At 41.7% G+C, this 22,900-nt stretch overlaps 1 protein-coding gene and 1 non-coding gene across 2 annotated transcripts in view; one reads left to right on the forward strand and one right to left on the reverse strand.

Annotated features, from left to right (window-relative positions):
* Positions 1–5,698, reverse strand: part of ZNF451 (zinc finger protein 451) — a 93,967-nt gene extending 88,269 nt beyond the window's left edge. The window contains 1 exon segment of the mRNA XM_049777645.1: positions 5,432–5,698. Within this exon segment, the coding sequence (XP_049633602.1) occupies positions 5,432–5,698 (267 nt within the window).
* Positions 5,699–22,458: 16,760 nt separating this feature from the next.
* LOC126015032 (U6 spliceosomal RNA) lies at positions 22,459–22,565 on the forward strand. The gene has a single exon (XR_007497938.1). It is a non-coding gene; the product is annotated as a U6 spliceosomal RNA (small nuclear RNA).
* The last annotated feature ends 335 nt before the right edge of the window (positions 22,566–22,900 follow it).

Below are 22,900 nucleotides of genomic sequence, written 5' to 3' on the forward strand. Positions count from 1 at the left end.
TTAATCTCTTTCATGTGGAATATAAAGAAGAATAGACGAACAAATGACCAAAGGCAACAAGAATTAAAAATCTGTGTGGAGGGAAAAAGGCACCTGGATGGAGAGTATGGCGTTGGAATAGTTCATGTATGAAAGCTTATTAAATTTTTGTAAACCACGATGCCAAAGTTAAAAAATATATATATTAAAGACAGACAGAATAAAATAATAAAAGTAAAAATAATTTTTTTTTTAATTTTGGGGCCACACCTGGCGGTGCTCAGGGGTTACTCCTGGCTATCTGCTCAGAAATAGCCCCTGGCAGGCACGGGGGATCATATGGGACCCCAGGATATGAACAAACCACCTTAGGTCCTGGGTCAGGTGCTTGCAAAGCAAACGTCACTGTGCTATCTCTTAGGCCCCCAAAAAAATTTTTTTAAAAAATAAAATAGTGGGGCCGGGAAGGTGGCGCTAGAGGTAAGGTGTCTGCCTTGCAAGCGCTAGCGTAGCCCGGCGTCCCATATGGTCCCCCCATATTATTATTACTTCAGTAGTAATAATAGTGATCTAGTCTCTCATCTAATACCAGACTACATAAATCAGCCTGGCAAGATCATGTAACAATTAGGACTTTTGAATTAAATAAAAGGAAATAAGGGAGAAATAATCCCCAGTATACTCCCATAGAAATGCTGACCTATTTTAATACTAAAACATACTGGACTGTCATTTTACATTCAATCCAGAAAGAAGTTAAAATGTGACAGGGCTGGTGACAGAAAATTAGAAGAGAGCTCTTGCTATTTATTCACATAAAAGTGTTAGGATTTTCAAAGGGTTCTGAGTAATTGCTTTTTACTGAAAAGGGGGACAATAGGTCAGATACATTTGGTGACATCAGAAAATAGAACTATCATTCTAATCTCCTCTGAACCAAAACAAAATCGAAGGATTCTACTATTCCCAAGGAAAAATAATTCTGGTAAAGAGTATAGATAGGTACAAGCGAAACAGTACAGGAACACTAACATGTCAATACAAAAACATGGTCTACAAAATTCTGGAGTCTAAAACAACAAATTTAAACATAGCTGCAGGGCCTAAGCGGTGATGCAAGCAGTAAGGCATCTGTCTTAGCCATGCTAGCCTAGAACAGATCCCCGATTTCCCGTATGCCCCCCCAAGCCATGAACAATTTCTGAGCATATACCGTATTTTCTGGCATATAAGACGACCTCCTAACTATACAGTTAAAACATAGGTTCAAAGGTTATACTGTAATAGATAGACATCCTCTGACTCGTGCCAATCTGAGCAGGCTTTTTACAGTGTAGATTCGGGTACACATCATTGTCTAATTTGCATGCATAAAAAGCCTGCTTGGATTGGCTGAGTTAGAGAGGGAGTCCGAGCAGTCTTGAAGTGATTGGTGCAGGATCGAGTTGGAAAATTCGTTTCATGGCAATATCCAGACGATTTTTGTTTAGCAGCATATAGAAACATTTTTCAGGATATACTCGGTGTATAAGACGACCCCCGATTTTCAGTTGACTTTTTCGTTTCAAAAGTCGTCTTATACGCCGGAAAATACAGTAGCCAGGAGTAACCCTAGAGCGTCACCAGGCGTGGCCAAAAATAAAACAAAACGAAACAAAACAAAACAAAATAGTACAATAGAACATTTGTCTTGAATGGACCCAACACAGAAGGTAGGTTTGTCTTGCATGCCAACAACCCACAACCCTGGCATCTCATATGGTCTCCTAAGCCTGCAAGGAGAGATTTCTGAGTGCAGACCCAGGAGTAACCCTAGTGCAATCATGTGTGCCTCCCCCAAAATATTTTAATGTTTACAATTTTGTAATTCAAATGCAATGATTAACTAACTGAAGATGACAGAACAACCTGGCCCATCTTTCCATCTCTCTTTAAAAAAATTTTTCCTGAATTATCAGAAATATACAGAATTTTCCATGCTTTCCCATTCTGATAACTTCCCTTTCTCAGAAAATCTTCTCAAGGGCCGGAGAGATAGCATGGAGGTAATATGTTTGCCTTACATGCAGAAGGTCCATGGTTAGAATCCCGGCACCCCATATGGTCCCCTGAGCCTACCAGTAGTGATTTCTGAGCACAGAGCCAGGAATAACCCCTGAGCGCTACTGGGTGTGACCCAAAAACAACAAAAAAAAAAAAGTCTTCTCAAATAGGCACAACGAAAGGGCATTTGCCTTGGCAGTCCTAGGACGGACCAGTTTGATCCTTCGTTGTCCCATATGATATCCCAAGCCAGGAGTGATTTCTGAATGCATAGCCAGGAGTAACCCCTGAGCATCACTGGTTGTACTCCCCCCCCAAAGTCTTCTCAAATACATAAAATACACATAAAAATGTTAAGCTGACCAGATATAAACATATTATAATATCATGAAAAATATATAAAAATATAAAAAGTTATAGACAAAAGTACAAAGACACTGAGCTTTATGTCTTTTTGATAGATCCATGACCCTTACAAAAATGTTTCTATTAGGTCTAATTTTTTTGTTAAATTATCTTTATTTAAACACCGTGGTTACAAACATGATTGCAGTTGTATGATTACAGTCATGTAAAGAACACCCCCCTTCACCAGTGCAAGATTCCCACCACCAATTTCCCAGATCTCCTTCCTACCACACCCACACTTGTACTGGAGACAGACTTTCTACTTCCTCATTCCTTCACATTGTTATGATAGTTCTCATTGTAGTTATTCTCTCCCTCTGACTAATTTTACTCAGCATAATAGATTTCATGTACTATTAGTTCTCATTTAATTTGTTTTTTTGGAGGACACCTGATGATGCTCACACAGGACTTACTCCTGGCAGGATCAAAGAACCATACGCAGTACCATGAATCAAACCGAAGAAAGCAATGTGCAATGTGCAAGGCAAGTGCCCTACCTGCCTGAGTAAAATTCTGGCCTAAGTTCTCATTCCTTATCTCATCTACCATATTAAAAGGTTATGGGTAGGACAAACATACAATTAATCTTTATAGCTCTAACATGCTTAATATTTTTGCATATTATGTGCTATTTGTTTTTACTTGAATTACAGACCCAAGAATCCAACCAAAAGATCCTCTCATATTTTGCCATTAGCAAAAAAGTATTTGTGACTAGACACTGTGCAGAGGAAAAGATTATGCTCTGCATGTAAGGCCCTGGGTAACTTAGATTGCCAGCACTGAAAAAAATAAAAAACACATATCTATATGAGTATATAGTACATAGATGTGCATATTACATAGTATGACATTTTGCTTCTTAAGTTGTTTATAAAATCATTCTCTGATTCCCTTTCATTTCTAAGTGATTCCACATTTAACTAATAATTTTGAATAAAACTCAAATCTCACATGCTTTATAAAAGTCTCAAATATTTTGTATGAAAAGCAGCCTTTACAAAAATTATCAGTTCCTTGTTTTAAATCTTCTGGGAATAAATTATAATATCAGCAAGACAAGATGGTGGCAAAATAAGGGGTAATATTAAACACTCAAAGGATTTTTGTTACAACACTTTCTAAATGAGTCCTGTTTACACAGGTATTATGGCTTTACAAAATCTAAACAGTACACTCCTAAAACGTATACAGAGAGTTAAATGTAAGAGCTCATTTTTTTGACCCTCACCTCTAAATCATGCTGTTAGGTTTATTTTATTCTGTATTCTGCAAACCACGGGAAAGACTGTTATGCCACCATGTGGACTATAGATGGGAAGATGATGGGCAATTAGTAAAAGTGAATAAAAAAATCGAAACCAGAGTAACTCATTCACTTTGTTTGGTTTTTTTGGTTTTGGGGTCACACCCAGCAGTGCTCAGCAATTGCTCCCTCCTGGCAGGCTCGGGGAACCATATGGATGGCAAGAATCGAACCGGGATCCAGCCAAGGCTAACGCCCTACCACTGTGCTATTGCTCCAGCCACACCCGTGTACTTTCTAAATAAACCAAAGACATGTTAAGCAAAGAAGTTAAAAAAAAAAAAATATATATATATATATATCTATCTATATATATATATAGATAGATATATATATATATATATGTTTGATCCCTAGGATCCCATATAGTCCCTGAGCACTGCCAGGAGTAATTCCTAAGTACCAAGAGTAAGCCTGAGCACTGCCGGTGTGGCCCTAAAACATACACACACAGAAAAAAAGTAATAAATTTTTGTTCATTAGGTTCTATTTTGGGGCCACACCTGCAATACTGAAGGCTTATTTCCATCTCTGCACTCTGGGATCACTCCGAGTAGATAAAGGGATCATGTGGTGCTGGGGAATCAAATCAGGATCTGTACCATGCAAGACAAACACCCTGTCCGCTTTACTATAGTACAGGCCCCCAAAATGTAATAGCATTTTTTAAACAGAACTTCAAAAATATGAGGAATTGGGGTCTGGAGCGATAGCACAGCGGTAGGGCATTTTTGCCTTGCGCGCAACCAACGCTGTAAGGACCCGGGTTCAATTCCCAGCATACCAGATGATCCCCTAAGCCTGCTAGGAGCGATTTCAGAGCGCAGAACCAGGAGTAACCCCTGAGCAGCGCTGGGTTTTACCCAACCCCCTCCATATAAAACAATAAAACAAAAAAAATAACAAAAATATGAGAAATATTCTCCATTACAAGTATATCAATATTCACGAAGAGTCTCAAATATGTCCTAAAAAGCCACAAAATCGTATTATGAATCAATCGTGCTTTCATCCAGAGAAAGTGTTCAACTCCTGTACTTCTCCCATGCCCCCAAAGAACAAAGTCCTTACAGACTGTGCCATAAAGGAGATCCCCAGATTTCATGCTTAAAAGTTCAGTTTAATGAAGAACAAGGCACACCTCAAGGAGAAAGCATCATCTCCGTACACTACTGTAAGCCACGCCTGATGCAGGGATGCCTGCACCTTCTGAACGGCGGTTATTATGCAGTAGCACGATGACCTCAGAAAGTACAGAACATGTAAGCTAGTTGCCTCCGGGTTTCAACCGCTTTCCGGAAACAGAAAGCTCATAGTGAAGGTTTGTAAATCCCTTTTCCCGGTCTAGACATCATTCCTTTTCTTCATCTCAGAAGGGACCCCAGTCCTAAGGACCCCAACTACGTAGATGCATGAAAAGGCCGTGCATGCAAGCTCAGGGCGCACATAGGGCCTGGAAGGCCGCATTCTCTGCCCTCTCCCGGGTCAAGTGGCTAAAGCCCCCCCGAGTCCGTTTCCCGGGTCTGGGGGATCAGACACGCACCGGCCCCACGAGAGGCCCCGAGACGCCGAGCACAAAGGCTCGGGCAGCCTGGGCAGCCGGGTGGGGACGGAGGGGCGGGGAGAGAGGGAGAGAGGGAGAGAAGGGGAGAGAAGGGGAGGGCCGGGACCCCGCGCCGGCGCGCTACTCACGCTCACGAACTGAATGTCGTCCTCGGGGTCGTCGGCCGGCGTCGCGGAGGTCCGCCGCCCGGCGGGAGGGGCCGGCCCGGGCCCGCTCGCCTGCAACACAGAAGCGCACGGCTCGTCCCCCCGTCCGCGCGACGCCCGCCCGCCCGCCAGGCCCCGCGCCCCGCACCCCGCGCTGTCCGGCCGCGCCGGGCCGGGCCCCGAGCCCCGGAGCCCCAGGACCGCGTCCGCCGCCCGCCCGCCGCTCACCTCCGACCCCGGCTCGCCCATGGCCCCGACGGCCTCGCTGGCAGCACCGCGGGCCCCGCTGCGGCTCCCCACGCCGCCGCCGCCGCCGCCACGACTTCCCTCCCCGCCCGGCACCGCCCCCCTCGCGAAGCGCCGACGCAACGGACAGATGCGCGGGTGCTCAGCCGCCGTCAGAGGCCGCCCCTTCAGGCCCGCTGCTCCGGAGTCGGTTCCCACGCGCGGCACGCCGGGACTTGTAGTTCACGTCGCTGCCAGCACCGCCCTCCGGCGGGGGGGGGGTTCCAGCGGGGAAGAGGCACTGCGCATGCCCCCCATTTGGCGCGAACGTGGAGCCTGAGGGCTCGACTAGAACAGGGGCCGTCACCTGTCCGCGGAGCTAGGAGCTGCAGGTGGGGCGGCTGTGAAGGTGATTGCTCGCCGATTGCCTGAGGCAAAGGAGGCCAAAGTTTGTTTTTCTTCGGAAGGTAGAAGGTTAGCTAAATTCCCAGCTGAGGAGGGTCCCGAGCTACCCAGCTTCTCCAGTACCTATTAATGTGCCTGCGACAGGAGCCCACTCTTAACAGTGGGAGTGAAGAAAAGGGGTCGAACCTAAGTGTCAAAGCGACACTGAACAGTGTTCAGACTTAGAAACTTTGGGGTGCCTTACTGCTTTACTCGCCCCAAAAAGGACTTTATTATACATACTTGATACTTTTAGAGAAAAAAAAATTAAGGGGGCAAGAGAGATACAGCCAGTGGGCATTTGTTTTACCTACAGCAGTAACGGGTTCTATCACTGGCATCCCATTTGGGTCCCTGGGTGTGCTTGAGCAATGCTGGATGTGCTCCTCTTCCCACACACACACAAAAAAAGTTACTGTAAATGTCAATATGTAAACTATTCTCAGGTCACACCCAGCAATACTAAGGAGCTAATCTTGTTGGGTTCTGGGGACCCTGTGAGGTGCTGGGGATCAAACCTGGGTCAGCCAGGTACAGGCAAACACCCAAGTCACTACACTATTGCTCTGGGCCCTTGAGCTCTATACTACTTGTACATCTGCATTGATTCCTTATGCCTTTAATATTTATTGATGTTTAGTTGATCAAGTGAAAATTCTCTATGTGTGTAGAAAATCAGTCCTGGATGGAGTTGGGTGATAGTGAGATGAACGGAGGATGAAGGATGGAGGCCTTTCTCTGCCGGCCAGCCCGGGCCACGCACCTGCAACCCCCTCCAGCCGGCGGGTCTGAGGGTTCAGGGTAGCCACGAGGAAAAGACAGCAATCAGGTTTCAGGAGACAGCAACTTTATTCAGGCCCTGGCCAAATATGTGGCCTATAATTGTAAACCTTTTTTAGCATGCGCTCTTCAGCTGCCCAGCATCTCAGCCTATCCCTCCAGGTTGCCAACCTCTCCTGCTCCTTCTTGCTGAATCACTCAATCATTCCCCTTCCCGCCCCTGAGCAATCCTTTTGTTACCTACCAAGGACCCCTCCCAGAAATGGGCAGGCCTTACCCTCAGGTAAGGTTCTGCAGAAGATGGGGATGAGGTGATGTGTGCCTATGTCAATGGTCCACAACCTGCAGCTCGCATGCCACATGAGGCTCTTTACACTTTTAATTTGGCTCTTCTGTGTGTCGGGCTGCCACTCCAGGAGTCAGGACTCTGCTCCTAGCCTCTGTCAGTGCGCGCCCAGTGTGCAGCCCCAGCGGCCGGTTCCAAGAGTGTAAGAAGATACCCAGTATCAACCCTAAACAAAGATGTTCCCCCCAATGTCATCCTTTTTAAACCTCTTCCTTTGATATATAAAATTCCACTGAATATTTACTTTTGTCTCTCTCTCTTGACCTGAAGCCTCCTGGTATTGGGAATTGGTTTTAATAATAAAAAAAAAAAGGTGTCTAGCTTTTTGGGCTCGAGGCAGAGAATACAAGGCTATGAAATCCATGATAATCCTTTCCTGGCTAGCTTGGTTTATTATTTCTTTCCTGCTACCCTGCTTCTTCAGACCAGATTGGATGGTGGTTAGAAATACAGTGCCTGGAGTAATCTTAAAACACATATTTTATTTTGCACAAGAGTGGGCATCTTCCATGAAGGGATTCTCAACCCAGAGTTTTCTTTTCCGTGATTCTCATATTCAGAGTACTCATGATTAAAGTTATGAGCTAATGCTCTTAAATGCTGTTTTTCATATTGATTATGACTTTCTGCATAACATAAGTGCCAATCAGAAATTTTTGCAAGAGTGGAAACATTTCAATAGCTCCTCAGACACAGCTATTCCAGAATCAGATTCTTTTTTGAACACATCCATCTTATGTCTCACTGTAAAAACTACTTGTGAAACTCCCCTGCAGAGAAATATTAAATCCATAGAGAAAATAAACAGTGTCTGCCAAATATACAAGTTTAGCTACCCATTCCTGGTCCAACTAGGGCTGTACAAAGTTAGAGTTCTGCTCTCACAGGAACTGCACTACTTCCCTCTAACAACAAGCGAGAAAGCACCCTCCCCCTGAACAGCCACTTCACTTTTTCATGGAGAAGATGCTAGTAGTGGGCATCCATACTCTCACCCAGGGTGGTGAATAGCCTGGATTTGATCACAATTGTGAATTTCACAAATTATCTTTACTGTGTAATCTGTCACAGAGTTTAGTTCAGCAGGGAGTATTTTTGAATCCAGTCTATCATACAATGAGTGGCTACAATGTACAGATGTGCAACTTCTGTTTCTTGTGACTACACAAAAAAAACTGAGCCATGCACTATGCATCATCTGTACATACATCAACACATCAGATTATTCTAAGTGAAATGAGTCAGAAGGAGAGGTGTAGACACATAATAATCATTTTTGGCATATAAGAATAATAACTGGCAATATGGTAATAATATCTAGAGAAAATATGGATGAGGGACAGGAGGACTAGTCCATGATAGAAAGCTTGCCATAAAAAGTGGTGAGTTCAGTTAGAATAGAGAAAGGTACATTATGATATTGATAGTTGAAACTTACTACTCTGGACAAGAACTGGATGCTGAAAATGGATAAGTGACATGCATAGTATCCTTTAATTAACATTACTGCAAACTACGGTGTCATAAAGGAAAATTTGCAAACCTCAGTGTCATAAAGGAAAAGAGAGATAGAGAGAAAAAGCAAAATGCCTGCCCCTGAAATAGGCAGAGGAGGGTGAAGGGGAAGGAAACAAGGGATACTGGTGGTGAGGAAAGTGCACTGGTGAAGAGTGGTGTACATTCTACGATTGAAACTCAAGTATGAATAATTTTGTAACAAATATGCTTAAATAAAAATTATTTTTAAAATTTTCCAGGCACTCTATCATAATTCCTTTATGATATATCATATGCCTTTAACAAAATGCAGTTTTTGTTTTTGTGTGTATTTTAGTTTGGTTTCTTGCAGCACACACTAAAGTGTCAATAGATTTTTTTCCTTTCAGTGTAAAAACTACTTTTCTCTGGAGCACTGTCCTTGCTTTTAAAGATTGTTAAAAGGTTTTTCTCTTTTACCTGTTTCTTCTCCATATTGTAGGGTTTCAAATTTTCAGCACATTTTGATTATCAAGAGAAACATTTTGAAACGTTTTGCTTTCTTATTATCAGATACAAAGCATTTGTCCTTGAGAAGGGTGTTCACTATCCAGAATTAACAAATGATCAGTGGATTCAAAAATTCAAAAATTCATGGTGGATGTTACTTCACATCTAAATCAGCTTAATCATAAATTACAGAGGAAAGGAAACACAATTTTTTCGATGTCAGAAGAAGTTGTTTAAAAGCAAATTATCTTTTTTGCTCAAGATTTTGACAGAGAAACTTTGATTCACCTTTCAAGCCTGTTGAAACATCGCCAAGAAAATAATTCTGATATTGACATTACCTATTTTAAAACAGCACTTTTAAATATGAGGGAAGCTTTTCTCAAGAGGTTTCAGGATTTCAGAAACAGCAAAGCGACGTTGGCCTTTGTTAGCAAAAAACCTCTAGATGCCACTGTAACAGAATTAAATTTTTCTCCTTTTAATATCGACAATGGCAACTTGAAATGCAATTTCTGGATTTAAAAAACAAAGAACAGTGGAGCTCGAAATTTGAACATTTTTGTGCTAATTTAGAAAGATTGGAGAAACACAAATGTCAATTTAGTTCACAGCACAAGTGGTCTGCTTGGAAAGAACTGTTGATTTTTAACACCTGGAATAGTATTCCTGACTCATATAATCAACTAAAAAAGCTACCATTTGCTGTTCTTTCCTTGCTCGGGTCAACATATTTATACGAACATTCATTTTCAAGCATGAATCTAAGTAAATTGAGAAATTGTCTCATCAATGAGAACCTGGAATCGTGCCTAAAATTAAAAATGTTCACATTAGTGTTTGTGACTTTGTCAGTAATTGTCAGGATGTAATTTTCTCTACATTGTAAGGCAAATTTTATGGAATTTAACATTATCAATAAATAATATCGTCTAAAGTTTTTGTTTTATTAGTTGTGTTATTTGTATCCTCCTGACCTATGTGGATCCTTGCATTCAGAATATTCTCAATAAAATCTTATTGGAGGGGCCGATGAGGTGGCGCTAGAGGTACCTTTGCCTTGCAAAGGAAGGACCATGGTTCGATCCCCCGGCGTCCCATAAGGTAATCTTGTAACTTCTTAGTTATTAAAATATAGAAGAAATAAACCAACATCAGAACAAAAATCTTATTGGAACTAAAAACAGTGTACCATCCTATGTATTTTTGGTTTTAAAAATGTGGCTCTCGGGGCCGGAGAGATAGCATGGAGATAAGGCATTTGCCTCTCATGCAGGTCGGAGTTTTGAATCCCGGCATCCCATATGGTCCCCTGAGTCTGCCAGGAGTAACCCCTGAGCTCTGCCAAAAAAAAAAAAAAAAAAAAAAAAACCAAAACCTCAAAAAAAAACAAAACAAAAATGTGACTCTCAAATTTCAATCATCATGGTTTTGGCGAGATTTGGCTCAATTGAAAAAAAAGGTTGCTGACCACTGGCCTATGTCTTCAGTTACATTTTTGATTAGGATCTTTAAGAATCACTAGGCCACCTGAAAACAAGAAACCATCTGAGGGGGAAGGGAGAGAGAGAGAGACAGAGAAAGAGAGAGAGAGAGACAGAGTGTTACCTCCCATTTAAGGAAAGCATGCACCAGATGTGGTTTTTTCCTTCCCTGGTGCAGTGCCTTCCTCCAAAAGAATTATTTGCCAAAAGGCCTGCTTAGCGAAGTCAATCATTTGACCCTTTGCGTGGGTCATTGGTGGCAATTCCAACATGGCTGTAACATTACATTTTCTCTCTATTTGGACACTATAGAAATCCAGTCTCAGTTCTCCTACAGACAAAGAAATGTCAGTACCAAAAGCCCGCCAAAAGTTCCCTGCTGGCTAGTTCTTATAACCTGGCGCCAACAGCTTGTTTTTCTGAGTCTAGCTCTATGATGGTAAACAATTATTTCCGTCCCCCCTAAAAACTATTTTCCACCTACTACATAAACATCATAAATATCTCTGTCTCTCTTCTCCTGGTTTCTTGAAAAACCTGCTTTTTACTAAACCAAAAACATCTCTAGCTCTGGTTTCACTGCCCTCCAACAGAGTTCTTTCTCACCTGAAGAACAGTCTTTTAATATGTAAATTTAAGGCCTGTTTCCCCATTGTACTGCTCTCCTGCTCTTTGAGGACACCTTGCATACCAGACTCTGTGCTTATAAAAAGTCATCTGCTGAAAAGTAAATGTCTCTCGTCCCTTGGACAATGCATTTTGTGTGGTCTCATTTATTTCATTTTCATATTTCATATTCGTCCACTTGTGTTCCCGCTTCTCTCCCTGTGAAAGGTTCCCGGACCCCACGAAGGTTCTGCTTAGCAATGCTAACACGTCTGCAGCAACAGAGAGACAGAGAGAGATAGAGACAGAGAGAGAACAGAGAGAGATAATCTTTGCAATCAGGCCTCCTAGTTAATATCTGGTTTGCTTATGGTAATAGCTGGCTTCCCTCTCCGTGCAACCGGCAAACATCTTTAGTTTTGTTCCCATTCTTTTATCTTTCTTCCTCATTCTTATTCCAATCCCACATGATTAGCCATATGAACCTAGTGAGGTAGACCAAATAAACAGAATATAAAAAGCAGAGACAGCCTTAATAAAATTGCTACTGACCACCTGATAGTAGTCTGGGCTACTCGGCAGTCTGTCTCCATCTCCTTATTCCTGGCTCTGTGCACCAGGTACCCGGTACTGCTAGATGGTAGGTACAATCGGAATCATTACATGGTGCCAAGTTGCCCACATGCAAGGCAACTGTCCTACCCTTAAAATATGGCTACTCTGTCTTACAAGTAATAATGCATTTGTTACTTGGGAGCAAACTGTTCAAAACCTCTGCCAAAGATTACTCCTGGTAGGCACAGGGGACCATTATAGGAAGTCATGGATTGAGCCAGGGTGAGCCACATGCAAGGCAAATGCCCTACAAGCTGTGCTATTGCTCTGGCTCCTCAGCACTTTATTTTGAAAAGCTTCCCACTCCCTAACCAGAAATATTTGAGAACTGTTGTTCACACTATTTGCAAAGTAGTAACACTACTTCTCAGAGCCAGGCTACTGAATGATACTTATGATGGTTCAACTTGTAGTGGATCAAGAGAGATTTATAAAATCACCCTAGGCAGCCAAAAGTATTAGAACTAGTTCATCTTTGTTAAAAAAGAAATTGTTGGTGCCGAAGAAATGGCATGGAGGTAAGACGTTTGCCTTGCATGCAGAATGGTGGTTCAAATCCTGGCATCCCATATGGTCCCCTGTGCCTGCCAGGGGCGATTTCTGAGTATAGAGCCAGAAGAAATCCCTGAGTGCTGCCAGGTGTGACACAAAACCCAAAAAGGCAAACAAACAAACAAAAAGAAACTGTTGAATAGTGTAAGGGTAATTTTGATAATAACAATATTGCTTTTTTTTAATAATATCTTTATTTAAGCACCATGATTACAAATATGTTTGTAGTATGGCTCAGTCATAAAAAAAGAACACCCCACTTCACCAGTGCAACCTTCCCACCACCAATGCCCCAATTCCCTCCTCCCCTACCCTCTACCTGTAGTCAAGACAGGCATTCTACTTCTCTCACTACCATTGTCATGACAGTTTATTATAGTTATTTTTCTTTTTTTTAATATATTTTTTATTTAAACACCTTGATTACATACATGATTGTGTTGTTTGGGTTCAGTCATGTAAAGAAAACCACCCATCACCAGTGCAACATTCCCATCACCAATGTCCCAAGTCTCCCTGCTCCCCACCCAATCCCCGCCTGTACTCTAGACAGGCTTTCTATTTCCTTCATACATTCTCATTATTAGGATAGTTCAAAATGTAGTTATTTCTCTAACTAAACTCATCCCTGTTTGTAGTGAGCTTCATGAGGTGAGCTGTAACTTCCAGCTCTTCTCTCTTTTGTGTCTGAAAATTATTATTGCAAGAATGTCTTTCATTTTTCTTAAAACCCATAGATGAGTGAGACCATTCTGCGTCTTTCTCTCTCTGACTTATTTCACTCAGTATAATAGATTCCATGTACATCCATGTATAGGAAAAGTTCATGACTTCATCTCTCCTGACAGCTGCATAATATTCCATTGTGTATATGTACCACAGTTTCTTTAGCCATTCATCTGTTGAAGGGTATCTTGGTTGTTTCCAGAGTCTTGCTATGGTAAAGAGTGCTGCAATGAATATAGGTGTAAGGAAGGGATTTTTGTATTGTATTTTTGTGTTCCTAGGGTATATTCCTAGGAGTGGTATAGCTGGATCGTATGGGAGCTTGATTTTCAGTTTTGGGAGGAATCTCCATATTGCTTTCCATAAAGGTTGAACTAGGCAGCATTCCCACCAGCAGTAGAAAAGAGTTCCTTTCTCTCCACATCCCCACCAACACTGCTTGTTCTCATTCTTTGTGATGTGTGCCAATCTCTGGAGTGTGAGGTGGTACCTCATAGTTGTTTTGATTTGCATCTCCCTGATGATTAGTGATGTGGAGCATTTTTTCATGTGTCTTTTGGCCATTTGTATTTCTTCTTTGTTAAAGTGTCTGTCCATTTCTTCTCCCCATTTTTTGATGGGATTAGATGTTTTTTTCTTGTAAATTTCTGTCAGTGCCTTGTATATTTTGGAGATTAGCCCCTTATCTGATGTGCAGTGGGTGAATAGTTTCTCCCACTCAGTGGGTGGCTCTTGTACCCTGGGCGCTATTTCCTTTGAGGAGCAGAAGCGTCTCAGCTTAATATATTCCTATCTCTTAATCTCTGCTTTCACTTGCTTGCACAGTGCAGTTTCCTCCTTGAAGATGCCTGTTGACTATAACAATATTTCTATAAGAAGTATAGGTCATAGGGCCAGAGAGATAGCACAGTGGTAGGGTGTTTGCCTTGCAGTTGGCTGACCCAGGAGGACCTGGGTTCAATTCCCGGCATCCATTGGTCCCCCAAAGCCAGGAGCAATTTCTGAGCGTGTAACCAGGAGTAACCCCTGAGAGTCACTTGGTGTAGCCCAAAAACAAACAAACAAAAGACATAGGTCATAATAATTAAGATATACCTTATTGTTGATACTCAACATATCACTTAAATCTATTTACTAAAGAGCAATGATAGAAAAATTAAAGGACTGAGCAATAGCAAAGTGGTAGGGTGTTTGCCTTGCATGTGGTCACTCGGGATGGACCCTGGTTTGATCCCTGACAGTCCATATGGTCCCACAAGCCTGCTAGGAGCGATTTCTGAGCAAAAAACCAGGAGTAACCCCCGAGTGCTGTCGGGTGTGGCTCAAAAACAAACAAAAAAAATTAAAGTATAATTATTATATCTCTTTCTACAAGCTGAAAGAGGTGAAAAAGCCTAAGAAGAACTAGATGTTTCTGTAGATTTTAATACTTACCAAAAAATTGCATTTGTTTTATCATATTTTCCATTTCATATTCTCTATGCACACATGTCACAGATTTCCCCCTAGAATCAGTAGAGAAAATGAACCCTCATGTTCATGCTCTATTAGCCCTTAATATGTCAATGTACATTTCTTAAGGATCAGCATTTTCTTGGCTTTACTCGCTATACTTCTTTGTCTCCTTGACTGCTATATTTACCATCAACTGGATACCAGTATCTCAGATTTTATGAAGGTACCCACAACATAGCATTCTTGTTGAATCTTTAAATAGCAAGAGAAAATTTAAAAAGAAACTCGGGGCTGAAGAGATAGCATGGAGGTAAGGCATTTGCCTTTCATGCAGAAGGTCATTGGTTCAAATCCCGGCGTCCCATATGGTCCCCTGTGCCTGCCAGGAGCAATTTCTGAGCATGGAGCCAGGAGTAACCCCTGAGCACTGCCGGGTATGACCCAAAAACAACAAAAAAGAATAAGAATAAGAAGGAGGAGGAGGAGGAGGAAGGAAGGAAGGAAGGAAGAAAGGAAGGAAGGAAGGAGGGAGGGAGGGAGGGAGGGAGGGAGGGAGGGAGGGAGGCAGGCAGGCAGGCAGGCAGGCAGGCAGGCAGGCAGGCAGGAAGGAAGGAAGGAAGGAAGGAAGGAAGGAAGGAAGGAAGGAAGGAAGGAAGGAAGGAAGGAAGGAAGGAAGGAAGGAAGGAAGGAAAAGAAAGGAAAGAGAGAGAAAGAGAGGGAAAGAGAAAGAAAGGAAGGAAAGAAAGAAAGAGAGAGAGAAAGAGAAAGAAAAGAGAAAGGAAGGAAAAGAAAGAAAGAAAGAAAGAAAGAAAGAAAGAAAGAAAGAAAGAAAGAAAGAAAGAAAGAAAGAAAGAAAGAAAGAAAGAAAGAAAGAAAGAAAGAAAGAAAGAAAGAAAGAAAGAAAGAAAGAAAGAAAGAAGAAAGAAAGAAAGAAAGAAAGAAAGAAAGAAAGAAAGAAAGAAAGAAAGAAAGAAAGAAAGAAAGAAAGAAAGAAAGAGAAAGAAAACTCAGTGTCTTTATAATAAGGACATTAATCATTAATCATTTGGGGGTGGGCATGGCCAGTGGTACTGGAAGAAGGAGAAGCCTACTCCAGACCGTACAGGGAATCAAACCAGGGGTCAGGCACAAAGTAAGTGTTTTAATTCTGGTATTCTCTCTCGAGTCCCACTAATCACTTCCTGAGGCTTCATTCTATGACTTAATTACTCCAAATACCATCTCACTGTTAAGATTTCAACATATGAATAGGTGATGGGGATACAAAAATGAATCTGTAACAGCACTGTTATCAAAATCTAGAAATTCAACAATGATATACTTTATTTCTATAGTCTTTACCATACTTTTATGAATTTGTCTAAGTCCAGGGCCATATTTTTGTTACTGTTGTTGGGGGGGGGGGGCTATACATGGTGGTACTCAGGGATTGCTCCTGGCAAGGAGTTGAAGACATAGGATGCCAAAGAATCAAATCTGGGCCAGCAATGTGCAAGGCAAGCATCCTACCCACTGTACTATGGCTCAAGCACCCTAATTGTTCTTTTTTATTCTTCACCATTTTTTATTTAAGCACTGAATTTATAATACTGTTAATCATACTTTACAGATATATTATTCCAATACCACCTCTGCCACTAGAGAGCCCACTTCCTTCCAAATGTTCCCAAGGACTGATGACCATTTGTTGTTCCCTTAATATATATGGGGCACATTGCTGTGGTGCACAACTGGCAGTGCTCAGGGCTTACCTCTCCATCTGTGCTCAGGGATCACTCCTGATGGGGCTCACGAGACAGGTTGGGATGCTAGGAATCAAATCTAGTTTGGCTGTTAGGCAAATATCCTACTCACTGTATTATGGCTCCAGCCCCCACTAATATATAAATTAACAAATTAAAAACTGATTTTGGAATCATTTTACATCTTTTGTCTCATATTATCAATGTTTCTGAGGAACTACACAAAACATTTTATAAAATGCTCCTGGATTTAAGTTAGTTATATTTTCTATAATTAGATTCAGATTACCTATTACCAGATGAAATATAACAAATTATATTGGACTGTTTTTTTTTTGTTTTTGTTTGGTTTTGGGGCCACACCCAGTAATGCTCAAAGTTTATGCCTGGCTATGCACTTAGAAATCACTCCTCGCTTGGGGGACCATATGGGACGCCGGGGGATCTAAACAGTGTCTGCCCTGGGTCAGCCACCTGCAAGGCAAATTCCCTACCACTGTGCCACCAGTCCCACCCCATAAGATTTGTTCTTTACACCTCTTCCTAGCTTCTCTAACAAAGAACAAACTGCTCACTCTCCACTTCCTCTCCCACCCACCCCCAACAAGAAATTATTTGGCATTTCTCATCATGCTTCCACCCACCTGCACTGCTGAGATAATCTTGATGACTTCAGCTGGAAGGGATTTTCCCCATATTTGCTTGAGGAAGATGCAATTTGAATACAACATGAGAGCAACAGGGCATTCATCTGGTGAAGCAATGGTTCCATGCATATAGAGACAAGAATAGAGGGCCTCAGGCTCATGCCTTCAAGCATTCAGCTCTCAGAACAGAATGTCACTAAAATAGGTACTTCTCACTATTCCCACCTTATCTCCAAAGCAACTTGCATAACAAATTTTTGCCAGGAAGAAACAAACTATAAAAGGGATAATTTCTAATCTCTTCATAAAGAATCAGACTTCCTTTGCAGCCCAAGGTGGAAAAGTTCAAGAACTACCAGTTATAGATGCTCCAAAGGGGGTGGGGAATGAGCTCAATGAACTGTGAGCTAGCTTTGCATACAGGGGCAGCTTAGGTTAGATTCTGCCATCATGTGGTCTGATAACACCAAAAGGTGTGACTCCAGAGGGGGGGGGGGAGAGAGAGAGAGAGAGAGAGAGAGAGAGAGAGAGAGAGAGAGAGAGAGAGAGAGAGAGAGAGAGAGAGAGAGAGAGGAGTACATAATAATGAGTTCTGCTGAGTGTGGCCCACACGCGCACACTCACGCATGCTAGTACACAAGTAAACATAAACACAGATACACAAACACACAAAGTGTCAGGTACAAACATAAAAACAAAAACAATGGTGAAATTATAAAAGCAATTGAGAGGATGTTCAAGATACAGAATAAACTGTCAGTTGCATGGTTTTCATCAAAAAAAGATAACTTAAGAGTCCTCTTGGGGACAAAATAAGTCTCATGCAGATTTCAGAAACTCTTTAAATACAGCAGTTGGTTAGACTGAAGAGCACTTTATTCTCAAGAGCCTTAAAGAAGAAATAAGCTGAAGTTGAAATAAGCTGAAGTTGATAACTGGTCATGCTCAAGGAAAGATAATATACCAAAATGATTTTCATCCTCCAAGGACTGGGGGTGCTATCCTCCCTGAAAAACAAGACTATAGTGCCAGGAAGGTGGTCACAGATAGCACTAAAATAATCCAACCAGAGTAAAAGCAATAGTACAGAGGGTAGGGCATTTGCTTTGTACACAGCAGCCTTGGGTTTTATCCCAGGAATGATCCCTGAGCACAGAGCCAAGAGTAAATGCTGAAGGGCCAGAGCAATAGCACAGTGGTAGGGTGTTTGCCTTGCACGTGGCTGACCATGGACAAACACGGTTTGATCATTGGCATCCCAAATGGTACCCCAAACCTTCCAGAAGCGATTTCTGAACACTGAGCCAGGACACCGTGGTGTGTGGCCCAAAAGCAAAACAAAACAAAAAAGTACTCCTAGGGATATACCCTAGGAACACAAAAATACAATACAAAAATCCCTTCCTCACATCTATATTCATTGCTGCCCTATTTACTATAGCCAGACTCTGGAAATAACCAAGATGCCCTTCAACAGATGAATGGCTAAAGAAACTGTTGTACATATACACAATGGAATATTATGCAGCCATCAAGAGAGATAAAGTCATGAAATTTTCCTATACATGATGTACATGGAATCTATTATGCTGAGTGAAATAAGTCAGAAGGAGAGAGAAAGACACAGAATAGTCTCATTCATCTATGGGTTTTAAGAAAAATAAAAGACATTTTTGCAATATCTCTTTAGATACATTCCTTTAATAGGTAAAACATTATTGAATATCCTCTTATGTAGCAGCAATTTTCCCCATCCTCAGGATCTATTTAGTTGAAATGCTAGTAGACATATCTTTATTTAGAGTTCATATAAGAAAAAGGTTATGGGGATTATTGGTCTTGATACCTTGGCCCCCATATGCACCAGTAATACCTTGCAGCATTGTTCCTTTTTGCATAGGCACATTAAAATGGGAACAGGTTACATATACAGATAAGTTCTTATCTAAGAGAGATAAGAACACAACACTTTTTTTTTTTCTTTTTGGGCCACACCCGGTGATGGTTAGTGGTTACTCCTGGCTATGTGCTCAGAAATTGCTCCTGGCTTGGGGAAACATATGGGCCACCAGGGGATCAAACCACAGTCCATCCTAGGTTAGCGCAGGCCAAGCAAATGCCCTACCACTGCACCACCGCTCCAACCCCAAGAACACAACATTTTATACTGCAGTGAGATCTTACATCCTGAACAAGGCATAGTGGCTTGGCTTAGACTTCAGTTGGTCAGACATTGACCAGTCACTCTTGAACCATGGATACCATCTACAGAAACAAACAGGGTCTCCTATACCATCATCAGGAATAAAAACTCTACCAAGGAAGGCCCCACTACAGCCATTTACTCCAAAGACAGTTCCTATGACACCCTGACAAACTAGGAACAGCAATAGTTTGCTTTCAAGGCAGAAGTCTCTGCAATGCTACCTAATTGTAAGACAAAACTAGAAGACACTACACACCATCTGGACTTCGAAATAACACCTGTATAGGAACCAGGATCTATAGTTACAGAAACCTGACAGCAACAACTGTGATGATGAAGAGCTGCTTCTGGGACCACAGAGAATGACTAACGGATTGAACAACATAGTAGGCCTGGAGCCTGGAGCCTTGAGCTGGTCTTTTGCCAAAATACTTCTGGGTAAGTAGGCCGTCTGTTTTTTTTTTGTTTTTTGTTTTTTTTTTTTTTGGGCCACACCCGGTAACGCTCAGGGGTTACTCCTGGCTATGCGCTCAGAAGTCGCTCCTGGCTTGGGGGACCATATGGGACGCCGGGGGATCGAACCGCGGTCCGTCTCCTAGGCTAGCGCAGGTAAGGCAGGCACCTTACCTCCAGCGCCACCGCCCGGCCCCTGCCGTCTGTTTTTAGGCCAAAGATTTTTCCTTCCTATTTCCTCCATATTTTGCTGTGTCCATACAAACAACTGCCACAAACACATCCTTTTTTTTTAACTGTATCTCCTGTCTTTAAAAAAGTGTTCTAAACCTTCTGCTATCGTATTAACAACTTTATTGGTGAATAACAATTTCATGAATGTAACTGCTGCTAATGAACTCTCCTCTTTTTCCAATTCCTTTTTTGTTTAGATTTTCTAATTTATTTTTATTTTTTAATAATTTTGCTTTGTGTCATCCTGAAACAAATATATTATGATCAGTTATGTCAATTATGTGATACATTTTCTTTAAATAACTTTATTTGAAAAAAAAAAAAAAGAAGAAATTGCTCCTGGCAGGCTCTGGGCTATATGGGATACCGGGATTCAAACCAGTCCATCCTGTGTTGGCTGCATGCAAGGCAAATGCCTTCCCATGGTGCTATTGCTCTAGCCCCAAACATTATTTTTTTTTTCCCAAACATTATTCTTTTTTTTTTGGTTTTTGGGCCACACCCGGTGATGCTCAGGGGTTACTCCTGGCTATGTGCTCAGAAGTCACTCCTGGCTTGGGGGACCATATGGGACACAGGGGGATCGAATCGCGGTCCATCCAAAGCTAGCGCAGGCAAGGCAGGCACCTTACCTCTAGTGCCACCACCCGGCCCCCCAAACATTATTCTTTTATTTTTTTTGTGGAGTTTTTTTTTTGTGAGCTATGTGTTTATTATTATTTTTTATAATTATCTTTATTTAAACACCGTGATTACAAATATGATTACAGTCATATAAAAAACACCCCCCTTTACCAGTGCAACATTCCCACCACCAATTTCCCAGATCTCCCTCCTCCCTCCACCTGTACTCGAGACAGGCTTTCTACTTCCCTCATTCATTCACATTGTTATGATAGTTTTCAGTGTTGTCGTCTCTCCAACTGCACTCATCACTCTATGTGATGAGCTTCCTGTCATGAGCTGCACCTACCAGCCTCATCTCTCTTGTCTCTGAGATACTGTTAAAAATGTCTTTCATTTTTCTTAAGCCCATAGATGAGTGAAACCATTCTGCGTCTTTCTCTCTCCCTCTGACTTACTTCACTGAGCATAATAGATTCCATGTACATCCATGTATAGGAAAATGTCATGACTTCATCTCTCCTGACGGCTGCATAGTATTCCACTGTGTATATGTACCACAGTTTTCTTTAGCCAGTCATCTGTTGAAGGGCATCTTGGTTGTTTCCAGAGTCTGGCTATTGTAAATAGCACTGCAATGAATATAGGTGTAAGGAAGGGATTTTTGTATTGTATTTTTGTGTTCCTCAGATATATTCCTAGGAGTGATATTGCTGGATCATATGGAAGCTCAATTTCCAGTTTGTGAAGGAATCTCCATATCACTTTCCATAAAGGTTGTACTAGACGGCATTCCCACCTGCAGTGAAAAAGAGTTCCTTTCTCTCCACATCCCCACCAGCACTGCCTGTTTTCCTTTTTTGTGATGTGTGCCAATCTCAGTGGCGTGAGGTGGTACCTCATAGTAGTTCTGATTTGCATCTCCCTGACGATTAGTGATGTTGAGCATCTTTTCATGTGCCTTTTGGCCATTTGCCTTTCTTCTTTTTCAAAGTGTCTGTTTATTTCTTCTCCCCATTTTTTGATGGGGTTGTTTTTTTCTTGTATAGTTCTGTCAGTACCTTGTAAATTTTGGATATTAGTCCTTTATCTGATGAGTATTGGGTGAATAATTTCTCCCACTCAGTGGGTGGCCTTTTTATTCTGGGCACTATTTCCTTTGAGAAGCAGAAGTTCTCAGCTTAATATAGTCCTATCTGTTTATCTCTGCTTCCACTTGTTTGGAAAGTGCTGTCTCTTCCTTAAAGATGCCTTTAGTCTCAATGTCCTGGAGTGTTTCACTTACATGTTGTTCTATATACCTTATAGACAAACATTATTCTTAATGTGAAAAACTAAAAGCATTTCCACTAAGGTCTGGCACAAGGCAAGGATGTCCACTTTTTTTGGTTTTTGGGTCACATCCGGCAGCGCTCAGGAGTTACTCCTGGCTCTATGCTCAGAAATCACTCCTGGCAGGCTCGGGGGACCCTAAGGGATGCCAAGAGTTGAACCACCATCCTTCTCATCCTTCTGCATGCAAGGCAAACGCCTTACCTCCATGCTATCTCTCTGGCCCCATACTATTTCCACTCTTATTCAACATAGTATTAGAAATCTTAGCAATAGCAATCAGATAAGAGAAGGAAATCAAAGGCATCCAAATTGAAATAAGGAAGTCAAACTTCCTGCAAATTATTATTTGCAGATGATACGCTAATATACATCAGAGACCCTAAAGAGTCCACAGTAAAGCTGTTAGAAACAATAAAACAAGGCGATAAAGTGGCTGGATAAAAAGTCAAAACAAAAGAAAGTGGCATTTCTTTATACAAACAATAAATCAGAAGAGAAAGAGATCAAAGAGTCCATCTCATTTAAAATAGGGTCCAAATTGCTATTTGTGTGCTCGCTTCAGCAGCACATATACTAAAATTGGAATGATACAGAGAAGATTAGCATGGCCCCTGTGCAAGGATGACACGCAAATTCGTGAAGCGTTCCATATTTTTGAGTGATGAGTTTAATTAGAGAAATAACTACATTTTGAACTGTCCTAATAATGAGAATGTATGAGGGAAATGGAAAGCCTGTCTAGGGTACAGGCGGGGGTTGGGTGGGGAGGAGGGAGATTTGGGACACTGGTCATGGGAATGTTGCACTGGTGATGGGTGGTGTTCTTTACATGACTGAATTCCAAACACAATCATGTATGTAATCAAGGTGTTTAAATAAAATATATAAAAGAATTTTTTTTTGGTTTGGGAGCTACAACCAGCAGTGCTCAGGGGTTATTCCTGTCTCTGCACTCAGAAATCACTTCTGGCAGACTCGGAGATTATATGGG

The sequence above is a fragment of the Suncus etruscus genome, chromosome 7, assembly GCF_024139225.1.
Source record: "Suncus etruscus isolate mSunEtr1 chromosome 7, mSunEtr1.pri.cur, whole genome shotgun sequence".
In the NCBI taxonomy this organism is placed as follows: Eukaryota; Metazoa; Chordata; class Mammalia; order Eulipotyphla; family Soricidae; genus Suncus; species Suncus etruscus.